Below are 19,003 nucleotides of genomic sequence, written 5' to 3' on the forward strand. Positions count from 1 at the left end.
CTGGTCTCACTCTAATATTGGCCTTGGAAAAGGAGTTAGATTCATTTAAAGACATAACATATTCTTGCTGTTCATACCCACTACAAATTGCTTTCTGATGAGTGAACTTAAACTGGTAAGTAATACTTAACTGAAACTTACAACCATTGCATTAGAAAAAGTTAGCAGTCTTCCTTCTATGTGTCCCTCTTACTCCTCACACAGAACACTTCACTTCTGACACTTCTGGTCACCAACTATGTGGGGATTTTTTTCCCCAACACCAAGCAATCCTCCACAACACCAGCTGGTGTCCTATAATTTAATTCAAAATTGTAATTTAATGTCTCTGTCCCGTAAGACTGTTCCCACCCCACTTCAGATGCCAATGGCAAATAGTAGGTTCCCAAGTTATTCACAGCTTATTTTTTTTTTGGCTCCATTGGGCCTTCATTGCTGCACGTGGGCTTTCTCTAGTTGCAGTGAGTGGGGGCTACTCTTTGCTGCAGTGTGCAGGCTTCTCATTGGGGTGGATTCTCTTGTTGCAGAGCATGGGCTCTAGGTATGCAGGCTTCAGTAGTTGTGCCACATGGGCTCAGTAGTTGTGGCTCACAGGCTCTAGAGCGCAAGCTCAGTAGTTGTGGTGCATGGGCTTAGTTGCTCTGTGGCATGTGAGATCTTCCCAGACCAGGGCTCGAATCCATGTCCCCTGCATTGGCAGGTGGATTCTTAACTACTGTGTCACCAGGGAAGTCCCAAGTTACCCACAACTTCTGTCAGACTTGGCTACAAATGAGAGCTTCCCATTACCTGCTCCTCATTGGATTTCATAATTTGCTGAGCAGCTCACAGACCTCAGGGAGACACTTAACCAGCTTATTAAAGTATATGATAAAGAATACAGATGAACAACCAGATAAAGAGATACAAAGGACAAGGTCTGGGAGGGTCCTGAGTACAAAAGCTTCTGCCCTTGTGGAAGGTGCATCACCCTCTCAGTATATGGATGTTCACAGAACTGGAAGCTTTCCAAACACCATACTTTTGGGATTTTTATGGAGGAGTTATCACACAGGCATGATGGACTATTAACTCCATTTTCAGCTCTTCTCCCTTCTCAAGAGAATAAGGGGTGGGGCTGAAAATTCTAAGCTTCAAATAATAGTTTGGTCTTTCTGGTGAATGGCCATTCATCCAGTAGCTCTCCAGGAGCCCACACAGAGTCTCCTCATTAAAGTAAAAGCCACCCCTGTCACTCAGCAAATTACAAGGGTTTCAGGAGCCCCATGCCAGAAATGGGGATGATGACAAAATATATATTTATTATAAACCACAATATCATACCATTATGTAAAAATCAGGCTTATATAGCCCTGCCCTCCAGAGAGACTGCACTAGCTTTTAGACAAGCCTAACCTACCAGGGGGCAGACACCAGTTGTGAGAAAACAACAGCTCCACTGTCTCTGGACCTGTCCTCCCTTCAACCAGCAGGCCAGATCCTGTACTGAGATGGGTTGGGCCCTGGCCCTACACACTAGCAGGCCACCACAAGCTTCAGGACACCCCAGAACCCACACCCAACTGTGTCAGAAACATGCCCTACTCACCAGTGATCTAACATCAACTCAGGGATCCCTGGGTGCTGCAATCAGACTCCAGGACCCAGCTCTGCCTGCCACTAGGCCAGCACTAGCCCCAGGAAATGGCTTTCCCATTAGTGGGTGAGCAACAGCCCTAGAGTCTCTAGCTTCTAGACAAGCCTCAACTACCAGGGGGAAGATACCAGTCATAAGAAAACAACAGCTCCACAGTCTGTGGACCTGCTCCCCACCACAACCAGCAGAAGGACACATGCAGCTCTCATAGGAGGAATCCCTAGAGCATATAGCTCAAGTGATGAGAGTGGACGGATGCATAAGGATGCATAGGACGTCTCCTACAAAAAGTCACTTTTCCAAGGTTGGGAAATGTAAACAACCTACCAAATACATAAAAAGAAAAACAGCACCTTAGGCAAAATGAGGTGACAGAGGAACATGTTCCAAATAAAGGAAAAAGATAAAACCCCAGAAGAACTAAGTGAAATGGAGATAAGCAATCTACCAAAGAAAGAGTTCAGAGTAGTGATTATAAAAGATGATCAAATAACTTGGGAGGAGAATGGATGCACAGAGTGAGAAGTTGGAAGTTTTTAACAAAGAGAAAATAATAAAACAGAGATGAAGAATACAATAACTGAAATGAAAAATACACTAAAAGGAATTGACAGTAGACTAAATGATACAGAGGAGCAGATCAGCAAGACAGAAGACAGAGTAGTGGAAACCACTGATGCTAGACAGAAACAATAAAAAAGAATGAAAAGAAATGAGGACAGTTTAAGACACCTCTAGGACAACATCAAACACACTAATATGTGAATTATAGGGGTCCCAGTAGGAGAAGAGAAAGAGAAAGTGGCTGAGAACATATTTAATAGCTGAAAACTTCCCTAAACTGGGAAAGGAAACAGTCATACAAGTCCAGGAAGCACAGAGAGTTCCATATAGGATTAACCAAAAGAGAACTACACCAAGACACATTGTAATCAAAATGACAAAAATTAAAGATAAACAATATTAAAAGCAGCAAGGGAAAAGAAACAAATAGCATACAAGGGAACTCCCATAAGGCTATCAGCTGATTTTTCAGCAGAAACTGCAGGCCTGAAGAGAATGGCATGAAATATTTAAAGTGATGAAAGGGAAAAACCTATAATCAAGAATACTCTACCCAGCAAGGCTCTCCTTCAGATTTCATGGAGAAATCAAAAGCTTTACAGACAAGCAAAAGCTAAAAGAGTTCAGCACTACAACCACTTTACAAGAAAAGTTAAAGGAACTTGTCTAAGTGAAAAAGAAAAGACCACAACTAGAAACGTGAAAATTATGAAAGGAAAAATCACATCAGTAAAAGCAAATATACAGTAAAGGTAAGAAAACATCCATGCACAAATCTAGTGGGAAGGTTAAAAGTAGTAAAATCATCTGTATTCACAATAAGCAGTTAAGTGATATACAAAACAATTAGATGTAAATCACACTATCAAAAACAGTAAATGTTAGGGGAGAAGAGAACAAAGACAGGGTTGTTAAAAATGCTTTTGAAATTAAGAGATAAGCAACTTAATCATATATATATATATATATAGTTATATAGTTATATATATAGTTATATATAAACCTCATGGTAACCACAAACCAAAAATCTATAATAGATACTACACAGAAAAGAAAAAGGAATCCAGACGTAACACTAAAGATAGTCATGAAATCACAAGAGAAGAGAATACAAGAAGAAGAAACAAAAAGGACCTATAAAACCCCCAAAACAATTAAGAAAATGGCAATAAGAACATACATATCAATAATTACTTTAAATGTAAATGGACTTAATGCTACAATCAAAAGACAGAGTGATTGAATGGATATAAAAACAAGACTCATATATGTGTTGCCTACAAGAGACTCACTTCAGATCTAAAGACACACACAGACTGAAAGTAAGGAAGTGGAAAAAGATACTCCATGCAAATGGAAATCAAAAGAATGCTGGAGTAGCAATACTTGTCTCAGACAAAATAGATGTTAAAATAAGACTGTTATAAGAGACAAAGAAGAACATTACATAATGATCATGGGATCGATACAAGAAGAAGATATAACAATTGTAAATATATATGGACCCAACATATGAGCACTTCAATACATAAAGCAAATATTAATGGACATAAAGCGAGAAATTGACAGTAACACAATAATTATAGGGGACTTTAACACCCCACTTACATTAATGGACGAATCATTCAGAGAGGAAATCAATAAGGAAACACTGGCTTTAAATGACACATTAGACAAATGGACTTAGTAGATAAATATAGAACATTCCATCCAAAAGGAGCAGAATACAAGTTCTTCTCAAGTGCATATGGAACATTCTCCAGTATAGATCACATGCTAGATCACAAAACAAGCCTTGGTAAATTTAAGAAAATTGAAATCGTATCAAACTAGAAATCAACTACAAGAAAAAAACTGCAAAAAACCCCACAAAACTCTTGGAAGCTAAATAATATTCTACAAAACAACCAACAGATCACTGAAGACATCAAAGAGGAAATTTAAAAAAACTAGATATAAATGAAAACAAAAATATGATCCAAAATCCATGGAATGCAGCAAAAGCAGTTCTAAGAGGGAAGTTTATGGAGATACAAGCTTACCCCAGGAAACAAGAAAAACTCAAATAAACAACTTAACCTTACACCTAAAGGAACTAGAAAAAAATAAGGCCCAAAGTTGGTAAAAGGAAAGGAATCATAAAGATCAGAGGGCTTCCCTGGTGGCTCAGTGGTTGAGAGCCTGCCTGCCGATTCAGGGGACACGGGTTCCTGCCCCGGTTTGGGAGGATCCCACATGCCAGACCCGTGAGTCATGGCCGCTGAGCCTGCGCATCTGGAGCCTGTGCTCCGCAACGGGAGAGGCCACAACAGTGAGAGGCCCGCGCACCAAAAAAAACAAAACAAAAAGAAAACAGAGCAATAGTAAATGAAATAGAGACTAAAAAAAAAAGAAAAGATCAATGAAACTAAGAATTGGTTCTTTGAAAAGATAAACAAAATTGATAAACCTTAAGCCAGACTCATCAAGAAAAAAGAGAGAGGGCCCAAATCAATAAAATTAGACATGAGAAAGGTGTAGTTACAGCAGATACCAAAGAAATACAACAGATCATAAGAGATTACAATGAACAATTATATATCAATAAGATGAATAATGCTAGAAGAAATGGAAAAATTCCTAGAAATGTACAAACTCCAAAGACCAATTACTAGTAATGAAATTCAGTCAGCAATAAAAACAAACAAACAAAAAAACTCCTAATGAACAAAAGTCCAGGACCAGATAGCTTCAGAGGTGAATTCTACCAAACATTTAGAGAAGTGATAACACATATTCTTCTCAAACTGTTACCCCAAAATGCTTCCCAACTCATTCTATGAGGCCAGCATCACCTTGATACCAAAACCAAAGATATCACACACACAAAAAGAAAATTTCAGACTAATTCACTGATGAACATAGATGCAAAAATCCTCAACAAAATATAGCAAACAGAATCCAACAATACATTTAAGGGATCATACACCATGCTTAAGGGAGATTTAACCTAGAGATGCAAGAATGACTTAATATCTGCAAATCAATGTGACACACCACATTAAGAAATTGAAGAATAAAAACCATATGATCATATCAAGAGATTCAGAAAAAGCTTTTGACAAAATTCAACATCCATTTATAAAAACTCTCCAGAAAGTGGGCATAGAGGGAACATACCTCAACATAATAAAGGTCATATATGACAAGCTCACAACTAATATCATACTCAATGGGGAAAACCTGAAAGCATTTCCTCTAAGATCAGGAAGAAGACAAAGATGCTCACTCTTGACACTTTTACTGAATATAGATTTGGGAGTCTTAGCCATAGCAATCAGACAAGAAAAAGATATAAAAATATACAAATTAAAAAGAAAGATGTAAAACTGTCACTCTTTGCAGATGACATGATTCTATACATAGAAAATCCTGAAGACACCATCAGAAAACTATTAGAGCTCATCAATGAATTCAGTAAAGTTGCAGGACACAAAATTAATATACAGAAATCTGTTGCATTTCTATATGCTAATAACAAACTCTCAGAAAGAGAAATTAAGGAAACAATCCCATTTACAATCACATCAAACAGAAGAAAATTCCTAGAAATAAACTTGCCTCAGGAGGTAGAAGACCTGTATTCTGAAAACTATAAGACACTGATGGAAGAAATTGGAGATATGTTCATGGGTTGAAAGAATAAATATTGTTAAAATAGCCATACTACCCAAGGCAATTTACAGATTCAGTGCAATCCCAATCAAGTTACCAATGGCATTTTTCACAGAACTAGAACAAATAATTTTGAAATTTGTGTGGAAACACAAAAGACCCCGGATAGCCAAAACAATCTTGAGAAAGAACAACAGAGATGAAGGAATCATGCTCCCTAACTTCAGATTAAACTACAAAGCTACAGTAATCAAGATAGTATGGTACTGGCACAAAGAAAGACACAAAGATCAATGGAACAGGATAGAAAGCCCAGAAATAAACCCACACAGTTATGGTCAATTAATCTATGACAATGGAGGCAAGAATACACAATGGAGAGATAGTCTCTTCAATAAGTGGTGCTGGGAAAACTGGACAGCTACGTGTAACATAATGAAATTAGAACATTCTCTAGCACCATACACAAAAATAAACTGAAAATGGATTAATGACCTAAATGTAAGATCAGAAAACATAAAATTCCTAGAAGAAATCATAGGCAGAACTGTCTTTGACATAAATTGTAGCAATATTATTTTTGGATCTGTCCCCTAAAGCAATGAAATAAAAGCAAAAATAAACAAATGGGACCTAATGAAACTTAAAAGCTGTTGCACAGCAAAGGAAACCATTGAGAAAACAAAAAGACATACTGAATGGGAGAAAATATTTGCAAATGAAATGACCGATAAGAGGTTAATATCCAAAATATATAAAAGGTCTTAAACTCCACATCAAAAAACCCCAAACAACCTGATTACAAGATGGGTAGAAGACCTGAGTAGACATTTTTCCAAAGAAGACACACAGATGGCCAAAAGACACATGAAAAGATCCTCAACATCATCAATCATCAGAGAAATTCAAATAAAAGCCATGATAAGATATCACCTCATATCTGTTAGAATGGCTGGCATCAAAAAGAACAGAAGGATATATTGTATATCACAGGAATATAGCCAACAGTTTATATGAACTATGGAATACAATTTTTAAAAATTGTGAATCACTTTGTTGTACATTTGAAACTTATGCAATATTGTGCATTAACTATACCTCAATTTTTAAAAAAAGTTTAAAAATAAAAAATTAGGCTTAAATAATTTTTCTACTATTTATTGTATAACAGAGAATCACAGAATTTTAGAATTTTTGATCCATAGCACAAGTACAGAGAATAAACTATATGAATGAATTGAGAGCCTTTGTTCTTTATCTCATTTATTGTAACTAAGAAGTAGACTTTGAAATTACTGTTGAGCTTGTAAATCCATGGAGAGCTAGGGGCTTATGTAGATAGATTTCAAGGGGTGTTTGTGAACCACCTTAAATTTTAGGCAAACATTTTTTAGATATGTACATGTCCATGATATTGATCTGATTCTGTACTCACTCACCATTTTAATTTATTTTTCATACGCTATATTTTTCTGGCAATTATAAATTCCATTCATTCACTCAGTAATTTGAATCAGCATTTTTAATGTGTCAATTATTATATTTGTGGTTATGGTTATATTTTAAGTGGTTTTCTTGTATATAGCTGTGTATAGATAGTATAATGCTGAGTATTGCTTTTTCCTCTGATCCTCAATCTCTCTCTATCTTTAATGGATATATTTAGACCATTCACATTGGCTATAAATATTAGCATGGTCATATTTAAATTTATCATCTTGCTAGCTGTTTTCTATTTGTTGATTGGTTCTTTGTTCCTTTTTATTTTCCTTTCCTGCCTTCTGTTGTATTATATTTTATAATTCAATTTCAGCTCCAGTAATGGCTTATTAGTTACACATTTTTTTAAAAAGTAAATTTTTTTCATAGTGTTTCACCTAGGATTTACAATATATGCTTCAATTTATCAAATCTACATTCAAATACTATTATAGTATTTCATGTGCAGTGTAAGAAACTTCACATAGTGTACTTTCAATTTTGCCCTCCCTTCCTTTGTCATTATTGTTATTAATTTTACATTTTCATGTATTTTAAGCCCCTTCATTTCCTTGCCACATGGCTATTCACAAATGGCATTCTTTCAGGCCAGCAGCAGTGCATCTCTCTTCTTTTTTTTACCTCTAGGCCTCCTTTTAAGAACTCACTTTATTAGGTCAGGCCCACCCATAATAAACTCCCTTTTGATGAAATCAACTAGTTAGGGACCTTAATGACATCTGAAAAAAATCCATTTTCCCATATAATGTATCATATTCAAAGACCTGCACTTGAGATTATACAAGAGCTTGCCTCATTAGGGGCCATCTTAGAATTTTGCCTAACGCATTTATTTAAAGACCCTGTGTTATAGTTCCAGCAGCTGGGTATGTTCTGTTTATTAGTTTATTTCTTGATGATGGGCTTTATTTGTGTGTGTGCCTTGTAATTTTTGATTAAATACTGGAAGTTGTAGGCAGAAGAACAGGAGAGACTGAAGTAAGTAATATTTACATGTGTAAATGGGACTTCTTTTTTTTTGGTCAGGACTTTGTTTTGGGGGTGTTGAGTAAATCTAGTTAGGAGTTGTGCTGGATTTTGTTGTTGTTAGCATTACCTTCAGTATACCATAGGTTTCGAAGTCGTCTAGTTATGGGCTGCTGTTACCCTGTGCTTAATGTGGAGACTGAGGTGCAAGAGAGTTTTTCTCAGTGTTCCTGTTCCTCCCATAAGCTTTCAGCCATTCCTTCAGACTTTTACTACTGTAGAGACCTCTCTCCACACTCTTATCCCTCTGCTCAGTAGCAGACAGCTGTTGCTTGTTAATCAGTACTAGGCTTGTCATGGGAGCAAGCTAGGATTTTCTGTTATGCTTGTCTAGCATCAGTCATAGGCAGGCAGTTTTTACTTTGGCATTGAGAGTGAGACTTTCTCAGTATTCCTATCCTTCCATCTCTTAGAATCAAAGCTGTAGTCTATTTTGGGTGAGAAATTCCTGCCTCTTGCCAGTAGCAGTAGATGTCTGCAGAGTGTTGGTGTAGAATCTTGGGCCCATGACAGTTTCCTATGCCTCCTCAGGGGGGCTTCAGTTAGTTCAGTTATTCAATTATTTCTCCAAAAGCAATAATTCTTTGTTTGATGGAGAGAAAAGGATTTGCTAATCCTCCTCCAGTAGCTTGAGACTTTTGATTTGTAGAACAAAAGGGTCTGGGAAGTCATGCGGGACATGTTAAGTGTCCCGCAGTAGGTGCTATTCACCTCATGCATACCTGCTTCACCAAAGGAGTCTTCCACCCTGACCTCAATCTTTCTTCTGAGCACTCAGTGAAGGGTCATGAGAAAGAGATTGCAAGTAAGTTTGAATTCTCGTGGTTCAGGGTCCTCAGCTATTTCAAACTGACCTACTAGCCAATACTTGGCCTTTAAGAATGTCTTGACATTTAGGCTGAATTCTTCTTACCCACTTGTGTTGGTAAGAACAGTGTCACCTCCTCTCTGCTGTACTAAGTGTGTGAAACTGTTTCTGTATCCCATCACTCCCTGAAGGGATTTGTCCTTTTTCCAAATTCAGTTTACTTGGATGCCATGAGAAGTTCCCTGACTTGCACAAAAAAAGTTATGATTTTATTTTTTTGATTATTTGGCTTTTTCTTGTTAGGGTGAAAGTGACATTTTTGCAGCTTTCTATCCTAAGTAGAAGCAGAAGTCGAAGGATATAGAGATAAAATAAATATAGTTTTTTTTATTGAGCTCCTGTTACCAGATGCTGTGATAAGCAATTTATGAACATTCATTCTCCACAGCAACATCAAATGCTAGGTATTCTTGTTTCTATGTTACAGATGAAACAACCGGCTTTTTTCCAGAGGTTAGAGGGTAAATGCCCCAAAAAAGGATTTATACTTAGTTCTGTCTGACTCTAAAGCTAATTCTGGTACTCATTGTTGCCTCTGGAACCAAAGAGTCTAGAAAGATAAACTGAAGAAGTTTATAAAACTAACCATGTAACAGTGGTATAAATGCTGTTATAGAGGCACACACAGTACTTAGGGAAACAAAAAAGAGGGATCTCCAAACTGAGAGAATCAGGAATGTTTACCCAAAGATATGATTTCCAGAATGCTTCTTGTTGGATGAGTAGGAATTAGGCACAAAGGGACAGTTGAAATATGCCACACTTTGTGCCCACTCAGCTTCTTTTGAATATCTTCTTACATATATTTTCCACAGTATGCTTCCCTAAAGTGGAAGCCAGTATTTGGTTTCCCTGTCTCCCTTGTGCAAAAGGAAGGAGAGAACTGAGTTATCATCTAAAACCACCAGTTAGAATTCATGCCTGCAGTTTTGATTGGAAAGAGGCCATGCATGGAGCCTATTTCCTGAGAAGGTGACAGAGTATGCTGGGAGGCACCCCACCTTCAGAGGCAGTAGAAAACAGAAGTCCTAACAGCAGTGTCCCTTGTTCAGTGTCCTTGCTCTGATATATGTGTCCACTGATAGTTAGGGGCAGATCAGTGATATAACTTAGGCATTGTTCTTGGCTGCTTTGGCTTCATGTCTGACTCTCTGTGTTTTCCAGAGATTCTGTGAATTCTCTAGTATTCATTAATAAATTCACTTTTTGCTTAACTGGACGAAAGTAGTTCTGTTGGTTATAGTTAGGAATCATTTTTGAGACAGACACATTTCAGGTAGAGGTAATATTTGGCAAGACTTAGAAGGGAAAGAACATGAAGCATTCTGAAAACTAGAGCTGTGATAGTAATTTGGCATTAATGGAATGAAAAGTGGGTGAGGGAACATACTAGAGATGTTGATAGGCCTCATATAATGGATGTTGAATTATTTTAATCAGGAAGGTGACAGGATCATATTTGTGTTTTAGAAAAATCTCTCTGGCAGCCATGTAGAAATGGACTAGAGGGGGATATAAATGAGAAAAGAAGCAAGGAAAACTATTAGGATACAACTGTAGTACTTACAGTGAGAGATTGAGTCCTTGATTAAGTCAGTCATTGTATGGATGAAGAGCATGGGACAGAATAAGGAGATATTCAGGACATACAAGAAATTTAAGGGGCTTCCCTGGTGGCGCAGTGGTTGAGAGTCCGCCTGCCGATGCAGGGGACACGGGTTTGTGCCCCGGTCCGGGAAGATCCCACATGCCACGGAGCAGCTGGGCCCGTGAGCCATGGCCGCTGAGCCTGCGCGTATGGAGCCTGTGCTCTGCAACGGGAAATGCCACAACAGTGACAGGCCCGCGTACCACAAAAAAAAAAAAAAAAAAAAAAAAAGAAATTTAAGATGTTGATTAATTATATGTGAGAATGATGAAGAAAAGTGGTTCTGGAATGATTCTCATGTTTCTAATTTGGGAGATTAGATAAATGTTAGTGCCACTCACTGAGGGAATATAAAAGGAGGTAGGAATGTGTAGTGAACGTTTGACAAGTTGCAATTAAGTCAAAAAGAGATAACCACTAGAAAACTGGATATGTGAGACTAGAATGGAAGATAAAGGTTTCTGAGCTAATAATGTATAGATGATTGTAGACATCTTAATGATGGTGAGATCAACCAGGTGGTTTATGTCCTGAGAAGAGAAAGGGGAAGAGGATACAACCCTGGGTATATCAACATGGAAGGTTTGGTTGGAGGGAATAATGAACATAAAATAGACTGAGAAGGAATGAACAGGAGATTAGGGGGAAAACTGAAAAGTAAAGAGATCAATTTGTTTAGATCCACATTAAAAATTTTTAGTTAATACAGCTATAGGATGTTTACTTGTGACCTTGGGATGGACATTTTGGTAAAGTGATGGAGCCAAATAGAGGGGTTAAACAAGGGATAAAAGGCCACTCTTTTCAGTGACTAGGGTATGAAAGGAAGGTGAGAATTGAGTTATCATCTGGAGAAAGATAAGAAGGTAAATGATCATAAGGTCTGCTACATGTCTATTGGTATGGGTGACTTAAATAACATAGGGTAAAAGAACTGCAGGGCTAGGGCTTACATGAAGCACCTACATTGACCTTGAAGTTGTTCAATACGATAAGAGAACTTGGAAAGAATGAATAAGCCAAATGCCATAGTCCTTGATGAATGTGAAGCAATGACAGAGAAGTCAGCAGACAAAATGGACAAGTAGGCAGTCCATTTTGACAGTGTGCTTACATGACATACACTTCAAAGAGGAGAGGTTTTTTAATGCATGGAAGAAGATGTATAATTGTAAGGATTGCCATTCCTTTTCCTTCTAAATTCCACTACTGTATGTGGAGTGATATTGTTAGGAGATTGGACAGTGCTCTGGGGAGAGACTGAGGCTATCAGGAGTTTCCTAACTTTATAATGAAGACACTAGGAAGAATGGTGGCAAAGTCAGGGAGAGAGGGAAGCAGTGAGAAGATGAATGGGGAGAAAGATGAGAAGTGCAGAAGAATGTTGGGAGGAGAATGTGGGATGAGAGAGAGAGATTATTGGGATAATTTCGAAGTGTGGCTGTGACCAAAGATGACATGGAGGTAGGCCTAATGGGTTGAAAGTTTCAAGTGAAACTCAAGTCAAAGTATCAGAATTTCCTGTACAGGTCTGAGGCCCAAAGATCTGGAAGCTCTGACCTGCTCTGATGGTGGTCTTAGAAGATTCATGATGCTAATAGACTTTGATTGTGTTTAGAGTTATAAACAAAATATTGTTGTAAAGTATGGCTCTGAGAAAGTCTCAGGCAGGTAGAATTAATCAACCCCCACATTTTAGAAGTTTGGAACTGCACCAGTTTTCAGTGACTAAGGTCATTCTCTAGATGTATACAGATATGGCCTAAATTGTTTCAGATACCTTCTTTGTTAGAAAATGTTAAAAGCATTCACATTTATGCAGAAAATTAGCTCAGGGAGCTGACAGAAATTTCTATACAGGCAATGATCACGAACGTCTTTAGTTGGTTTTCACTCATTAGTTCCTTTATTCATTTAGTCAATCAGCTCATTCAATCATATATTGAAATACTGATTGCCAATGACACAGTTTTCAGCCATTACTAAATGTTTAGGAACTTTAGAAGTGTTGGCCAAGTGTATGAAATCTGAGGGGGAAGTTATAATAATCTTCTACTTAAGCAGATTCTCTTTGTGTTTGGGATTACAGGATTACAAATCTCATAAATAACTTCACTCAAGCCATGAATTAGACATTATAATTTAACAGATTATTTACTTAATGATCTTATTATATAATTAAATAATGATTTATGTTTTATGATTTATTTTGTTGTTCATGACACTTTGCAGTCAGCACAAGTGGCTAAAAAACAGTTTATGTATTCTGGAGGTCTTCCTAACCTGCCATCTTCTTCAAATCCAGAAAAAAGTAAAATGAACGTTCATTCTTTGCCATGTGGAAGGACAAGTCTCAATCTAGATTTCTGCACATTTTTGTGGGAAGCAGACATATTATTAGGGCTATTTCTGGCATCAACCCAAACATGGGATTTAGAATTTTCTCCTTGACTCCCTCCTTTAATCCAACCACAAATACCAGTCTGTGGCATGTAGGAAATTTTAATCTGCAGGTCATGGGAAAAGGAATACATCAAACATTGCATACCTACAATGGAAAAATCATATGCCAAACATTCCTGTTCCCGTAAGCTCTTTTGGCCACCCAATCCTATTGGCCTTTTACCCAATTTCTGCTCCCTTAATGTCTCTTTTTTCCCTAATCTTTTATTTTTCCTCATTCTTCAGTCCACTTTTTCGCCCAAAGAAAATAAAATTAAAGCAAGATAAATAAATGGGTTATTCTTATTTCATGGAAAGTAATTTATCTCTCTCTTGTTTTTTGAGATACAATTTCCAAATCTCATCTCTTGCTCTTCATAATTTATCAAAATCTTTTCTCAAAGAGCAGCTCTCTTTTGAAAATATTACTGGTACTAGCTGTTTAGAAAATATATAAACATACTACTGATTACATTTGCATTTGGTTTTACAAATGCTAAGTACTCTAGCCTGCTGGACTATGTGAAATTAAAAACTGTTTATGAATGTGCATGAAAAAGCACACTTTTCATGCAGCATCATATTGATAAATATAAGGTAAATGAATCTGTGCAATTTCAATTTGTCTTTTCAGAAACTCTCCTAGATGTTACTTTTCATTTAGTTCTTATTAACACTTTATTGATTTTGAAAATTGGGATAGTCTATTTTCTGGGAAAGCTATTAGACCATTTTTTTCACTGATACTGACTATATAAAGTTGTGTTTATGCACTGACAAATATATTGAACACCCACTATGTGCTATGCCTTAGGGAAATGGAATGAGTTGACAGTTGATAAGTGGGAGACCAGGGAGCAACCTGAAGCAAGCCTGAAACAAGTGTAGTAACAGTGTGGCATTTTCAATTAGTAGCTATTGAATTGAGTGTAGCAAAGTGGTTCTCCTGAGGGCTCTTTATATCTTTCATATGTGGTCATCATGTGCTAGCTGATGTAGTTTCAAAATTGGCTTTTCCTAAAATGTTCAGGAAATTCTGCCCTAGATGGTGATCATGCTTGCTTGATAATTGAGTTCTTTACTTTATGGAACTAAGGTTTTTAGCTTAAATGTTTTTAACTTAGACATACATGTTTAAAAATCACATTTCCTAGCTTTATAGCATTTCTTCAGATTAGAGTCTAAATAGATATCACTTTTTACTAAAGTCAAATTTAAAATTTTGTTTTTGGCAAAATTATTCTATAAGGAACACAGAAATTTAAACATATAATAGTATTACTAATATAGAAATAAAACTATAAGAAATATAACTTCTTAAATTTATATCACTAATCCACTCTGTGACTTAAATGAAAGCTACTTTTAGAAGCATGGCTAAAACCTTAATCACCTTATGATAGTTTCTCTAGCTAAACAAATTACTTCATAGCTAGATACAATTACATGGAATACCTTCTTATCTGATCAGAAAATTAATCGGATCATATATATTTTTTTAGTGCTGTAGACAATGAGGTAGACAATGCCATGAAATCAGCCAACCTTCACTCTTCACTTTGACTCACTATATACTTAACACACACTGTTAATGAGGAAAAGACTGTTAATGATGAAAGATATTGTCTTTTCTTGCTTCTATTAAAACAATTCAATTCATTCATTCATTCAACAAATGTTTATTAAGCACCTACAATATGCCAGGCACTGTGCTGGGTGCTGGGGATACAACTGTGAACAAGATAGACAGTCCCTGCCCTCAAAGAGCTTACAGTCTAGTAATTAAACAGACAAGTACACAGGCAATTACAATGCAGTATGGTAAGTGCTGTGATGGGGACAAAACATCAAAAGGACACCTAACTCAGTCTCATGGGCAGGGGCTGGTAGATAGTCATGGAAATCTTCCTGGGGCAGGTAAAATATGATTTGAGTACTGAAGAATGTGTACCAGTGAATCAGGTAAAGAGGAAATAGGGAAGTGTTATAGATTGAGGAAATAGAAAATGCAGTGTCCCTGCTTTTGAGGTTCATTTATGGGCAGCAGAAGTTGGGTAGAGGGGAGAGAATTCATGGAAGAAATAAGTAAGGGCCAGATTATAAAGCAATTCATTTGCTTTGCTCAAGAGCTTGCAATTTTTCCTGAGGGAACTCTATGTGTGTGTTTGTGTGTGTGTGTGTGTGTGTGTAAGCTATCAGATTTGCACTTTTTAAGATTGCTCTTACTGCAGCACAGAAATTGAATGGGGGATGAGAATCTTGAGAGTTGAAGCGAGGTGATCAGTCTTTCAACTTTTCCAATTTTATCTTCCATGATATCACACCCATTTCTCTTCAGCTCATCCAGTTGCATATACTCCTTAAACAATCCATTGACAAGCCAAACTTTGGGTCACTGCTCACCTATAAGGTTTTTAACACCTGTAAAAACTCCACCTATGAAAACTCAACTCATCCTTCAAGGCCAGACTTCCAAAATCATCCTATCTTGTGCTTTCTGCCAAGATCTCTAAGTATTGTGATGTTTATCTGTGTTATGGTACTTATTATTTCAAATGATCTAAACCTCCTTTTGAACCAAGTTAATTTAATCCCTACATAACTAAGGTGATTTTTGTAAATAAACATGTATAATTTTCAACAAAGACTAATTCTTCATACGTTGTCTACCACAAAATATTATCAGTGCCTTCAAATTATTTAAATGGAACAATGGGAATGGGGAGAGAAGCCCAAGAGACACATTATTTTATGCAGCAAAATACAGCCAAGTAAAATTTCAGTACATAATTACCGGGTATGTTGCTGTTATGACAATGATTCATTCCCCAATTTAAACACTCCATCTTTGACAATTTAACTGCTAATGAAGCAAAGATCTGTTAAAAAGAGTAGCTTACTATGCAAAAATAATAAGGGCTTGCTACATTTTTAAATATGGCCCACAATTTACTTCTACAATCCCACCTATAGTCTTACAATTTCTCAAATAACTTTTATAATGATAAGAAAAAACTTTAAGCTCTGTAAATATTTTAAGAATGTCTGTTGTTTATTCTTTTTGTGGGTACAAAAACCACAATTTTGTACACAGAACAAGATTATAAATAATATAGATAATATGAGTGACCCGTAGTCTCTTCTGAGTCTACATTGTGGACTGATGATTTTACGTTAATGTTGTCTTCATTTTGTTTTTGTTCCTGGTAGTGAGACAAATGTAATCTGTGGACACTGATTCATGTGACAGAGTGAAGGTTACAGCAAACAAGAAGATGACCAACAACTTTTATTTTAAAAAAGTCTCTAAAGTTTCTTACAGTGGTGGCATTTATTTCAATTATTGCAATGTATTGTTCCCTAAGATGGTTAGAAAAAAGAATTGTGTTGTCCTCTACCGAATTTACGTCAGTTAAAAAGCAAGCATGTTTCAGTATTTGTTTTCTCCAAAGTAAGTGTAAATACTTCCTTTAAATTTTTTCACAGGATTTACATGTTTGTTTATTATTTTCTTATCAGAGTTTAGTGATTTTGTTTTCTTGGCTGGATAGTCTTCCATTGAATATATGGGCGTTCTGGAGACACAGGTTAGCATATTCATTGACTTCTGTAACTATTTTATCCCTTGGAGTGAAGACTGAGGCCTTTCTGAGCAAGAACTTCACAGTTTAATGTGCTAACTCGCATGTCTGATTCGTTTTTAAGTTCACTCAAGTGAAATCTGTTGCTGTTGATACACCCATCCCAGCTCCCCCCACCCACTCCCCCCAAAAAATTCTAAATTTTGAGATTTCCTGATATAAAATCTGAGTTTGGGTTTCCGAGCTGAGCTCATGCACATGTTGCTGCTGCTGATGTTCAGCGCCTTAGGATGTACTTCCCGCTCTCAGCCAAAGGATTGGTTTGCGAAGACCTGCACTTAGCATGTCCCTCAGGGCTGCGTTTCCATCAGTCACCACCAGTTTAATTAAGGCACTCAATTATTTTTTTGGTTTTTATGGTAGGTCTGATGCAATGACAGCCAATCCTGAACTTTGTCTAATTGCAGTTCCAGTGTGTACAGCCTTTGGGCAGTCGGGTGTCAAGACGCGGCCATTTTCACCTACACTCCCAGTGATGGATAATCTGGCTTTGTTTCTTATGGCTTCAGAAAAGGTCAGCTGGGTTGCATGGAAAGGAAACAGAAAGAATGTGGAGTGTTACAATATTTCTGTCTTTTCAACAAAATACGACACAACAAACACCAAAATATCAATAATTAGACATCTGCATTTTTTCCATATTCTTCTGGTCATATGAAAACTGCTTATCACAGGAAAGAAAAGCTCAACTACCTGGAAGAATAAATCACTCTAGAGTTTGTGGTCCTATCTGTTTAAGAACTAATTCTAAAATCATAAAACAAGATTTTGTTTGGCAAATCTGGGCAGGACACATCTTTCAACTTGCTGCACTCTACACCCTGGTATTTCTAGTCCAACTTAAAAGCTTCTTTAGGTTTGACAACATTCTTTATTTGGATCTTTTTTTCTTGTTATAAAATGTCTTAACAGTTAAATGATTGTACTTTTAAAATTGTGATGAATTGTCTAACCAAACTATATATATATAGACTATTTATGACAGATATTCCTGTTTTCAGAACACATATCTATCCACAGATACTTTCATTCATTCACAGCAGCTATAGATATGACCCAGAATAGGACAATTAGTGACATAAAGTTCATTCGATGCCTACTATGGAAGTTAAAGTTCATATTTTAAGAAGCTTTAAGTGCTTAAAGGGAAGTGCAGTGAAAGGGGGCATGTTTCAATGCCTCATTGAACGGTCATCACTGGGGAAGTTCCCGGATTGATGTTATGGGGTCAGGTCTCATTATATTCTTGTTCTGTCATATTAGGTAGAAGGTAATAATACTACACTGAGGAGAAACAGGCAGTGTTATTATGAAAATCTACTTGCTGTTCATTCATTGCCTTTAAATTCTTTCTAGTAGCTGAAATTTAATGTTAACTCAAGAAGAAATAAGGTAAAGGAGATATTCCCTAAGTTTGTTGTGGCTTATCATAACTTTCTCATAACTCATATTGTGTCTTAATTCCCTGTTGTGAATTTAAGTTTACCTAATTCTTTAGGAAATTCCATCCCTGTATTTATTCTGCCCTGTAACTTAAATATTAGAATAATGATGTATTAAATATGAAATAAAAATTGGATTAGAAACTGTTATAATGAGAAGGTTTTGAGATCAGTTACCCTGATAACTTCAGAAAGTTGAAGTCAAATTGCTACTGATGTATGTATGATAAACACTGAGGTCATTATTATAGTTCACCTTTAGTAAACAGTCTCAAAAATTAAATTTTACTTATCTTTATAATCAGGAGTCAGGAGACAATCTCTATAGAAATTACTCATCACTAAATTAAAACAAACCAAGATGACAGTCTGACTTTGTTTCTTCAGATTCCCTTTCAACATTTAATATTAAGTAAAATAATTATTTAAAAAAATCTATTAGTTTAAAGTTTTCTTGAAGAGGAAATATTAAAATATAATTAATAAGAGCATTGTGATTTTTTCAGAAAGCTTTTGCCATAAAATCTATTTTTTTCCCTTTATTTTCTTGATTGCCTTTATGAGGAAAAGAAAATATCAAAA

General features: G+C 36.4%; 2 protein-coding genes across 5 annotated transcripts in view; one reads left to right on the forward strand and one right to left on the reverse strand.

Annotated features, from left to right (window-relative positions):
* The window catches only part of MSANTD4 (Myb/SANT DNA binding domain containing 4 with coiled-coils), a 57,362-nt gene extending 39,952 nt beyond the window's left edge, over positions 1-17,410 (forward strand). Inside the window, exon 4 of one of the 2 annotated variants that reach the window (XR_003791459.1) lies at positions 17,387-17,410. The gene's annotated coding sequence lies outside the window, so the exon portion shown is untranslated. Of the gene's footprint in view, positions 1-16,548; positions 16,666-17,386 lie in introns of those variants that run through there. The other variant, XR_003791456.1, reaches the window with a different exon arrangement.
* GRIA4 (glutamate ionotropic receptor AMPA type subunit 4) overlaps positions 15,000-19,003 on the reverse strand; it is a 521,547-nt gene continuing 517,543 nt past the window's right edge. For 2 of the 3 annotated variants that reach the window (XM_029208112.1, XM_029208114.1), the window contains exon 17: positions 15,000-17,498. In XM_029208112.1, the coding sequence (XP_029063945.1) occupies positions 17,334-17,498 (165 nt within the window). In that variant the 3' untranslated portion in view covers positions 15,000-17,333. The remainder of the gene's footprint in view (positions 17,499-19,003) is intronic. The other variant, XM_029208113.1, reaches the window with a different exon arrangement.

The sequence above is a fragment of the Monodon monoceros genome, unplaced genomic scaffold, assembly GCF_005190385.1.
Source record: "Monodon monoceros isolate NGI ecotype Baffin Bay Population unplaced genomic scaffold, NGI_Narwhal_1 Super_Scaffold_7, whole genome shotgun sequence".
NCBI classification, from domain to species: Eukaryota; Metazoa; Chordata; class Mammalia; order Artiodactyla; family Monodontidae; genus Monodon; species Monodon monoceros.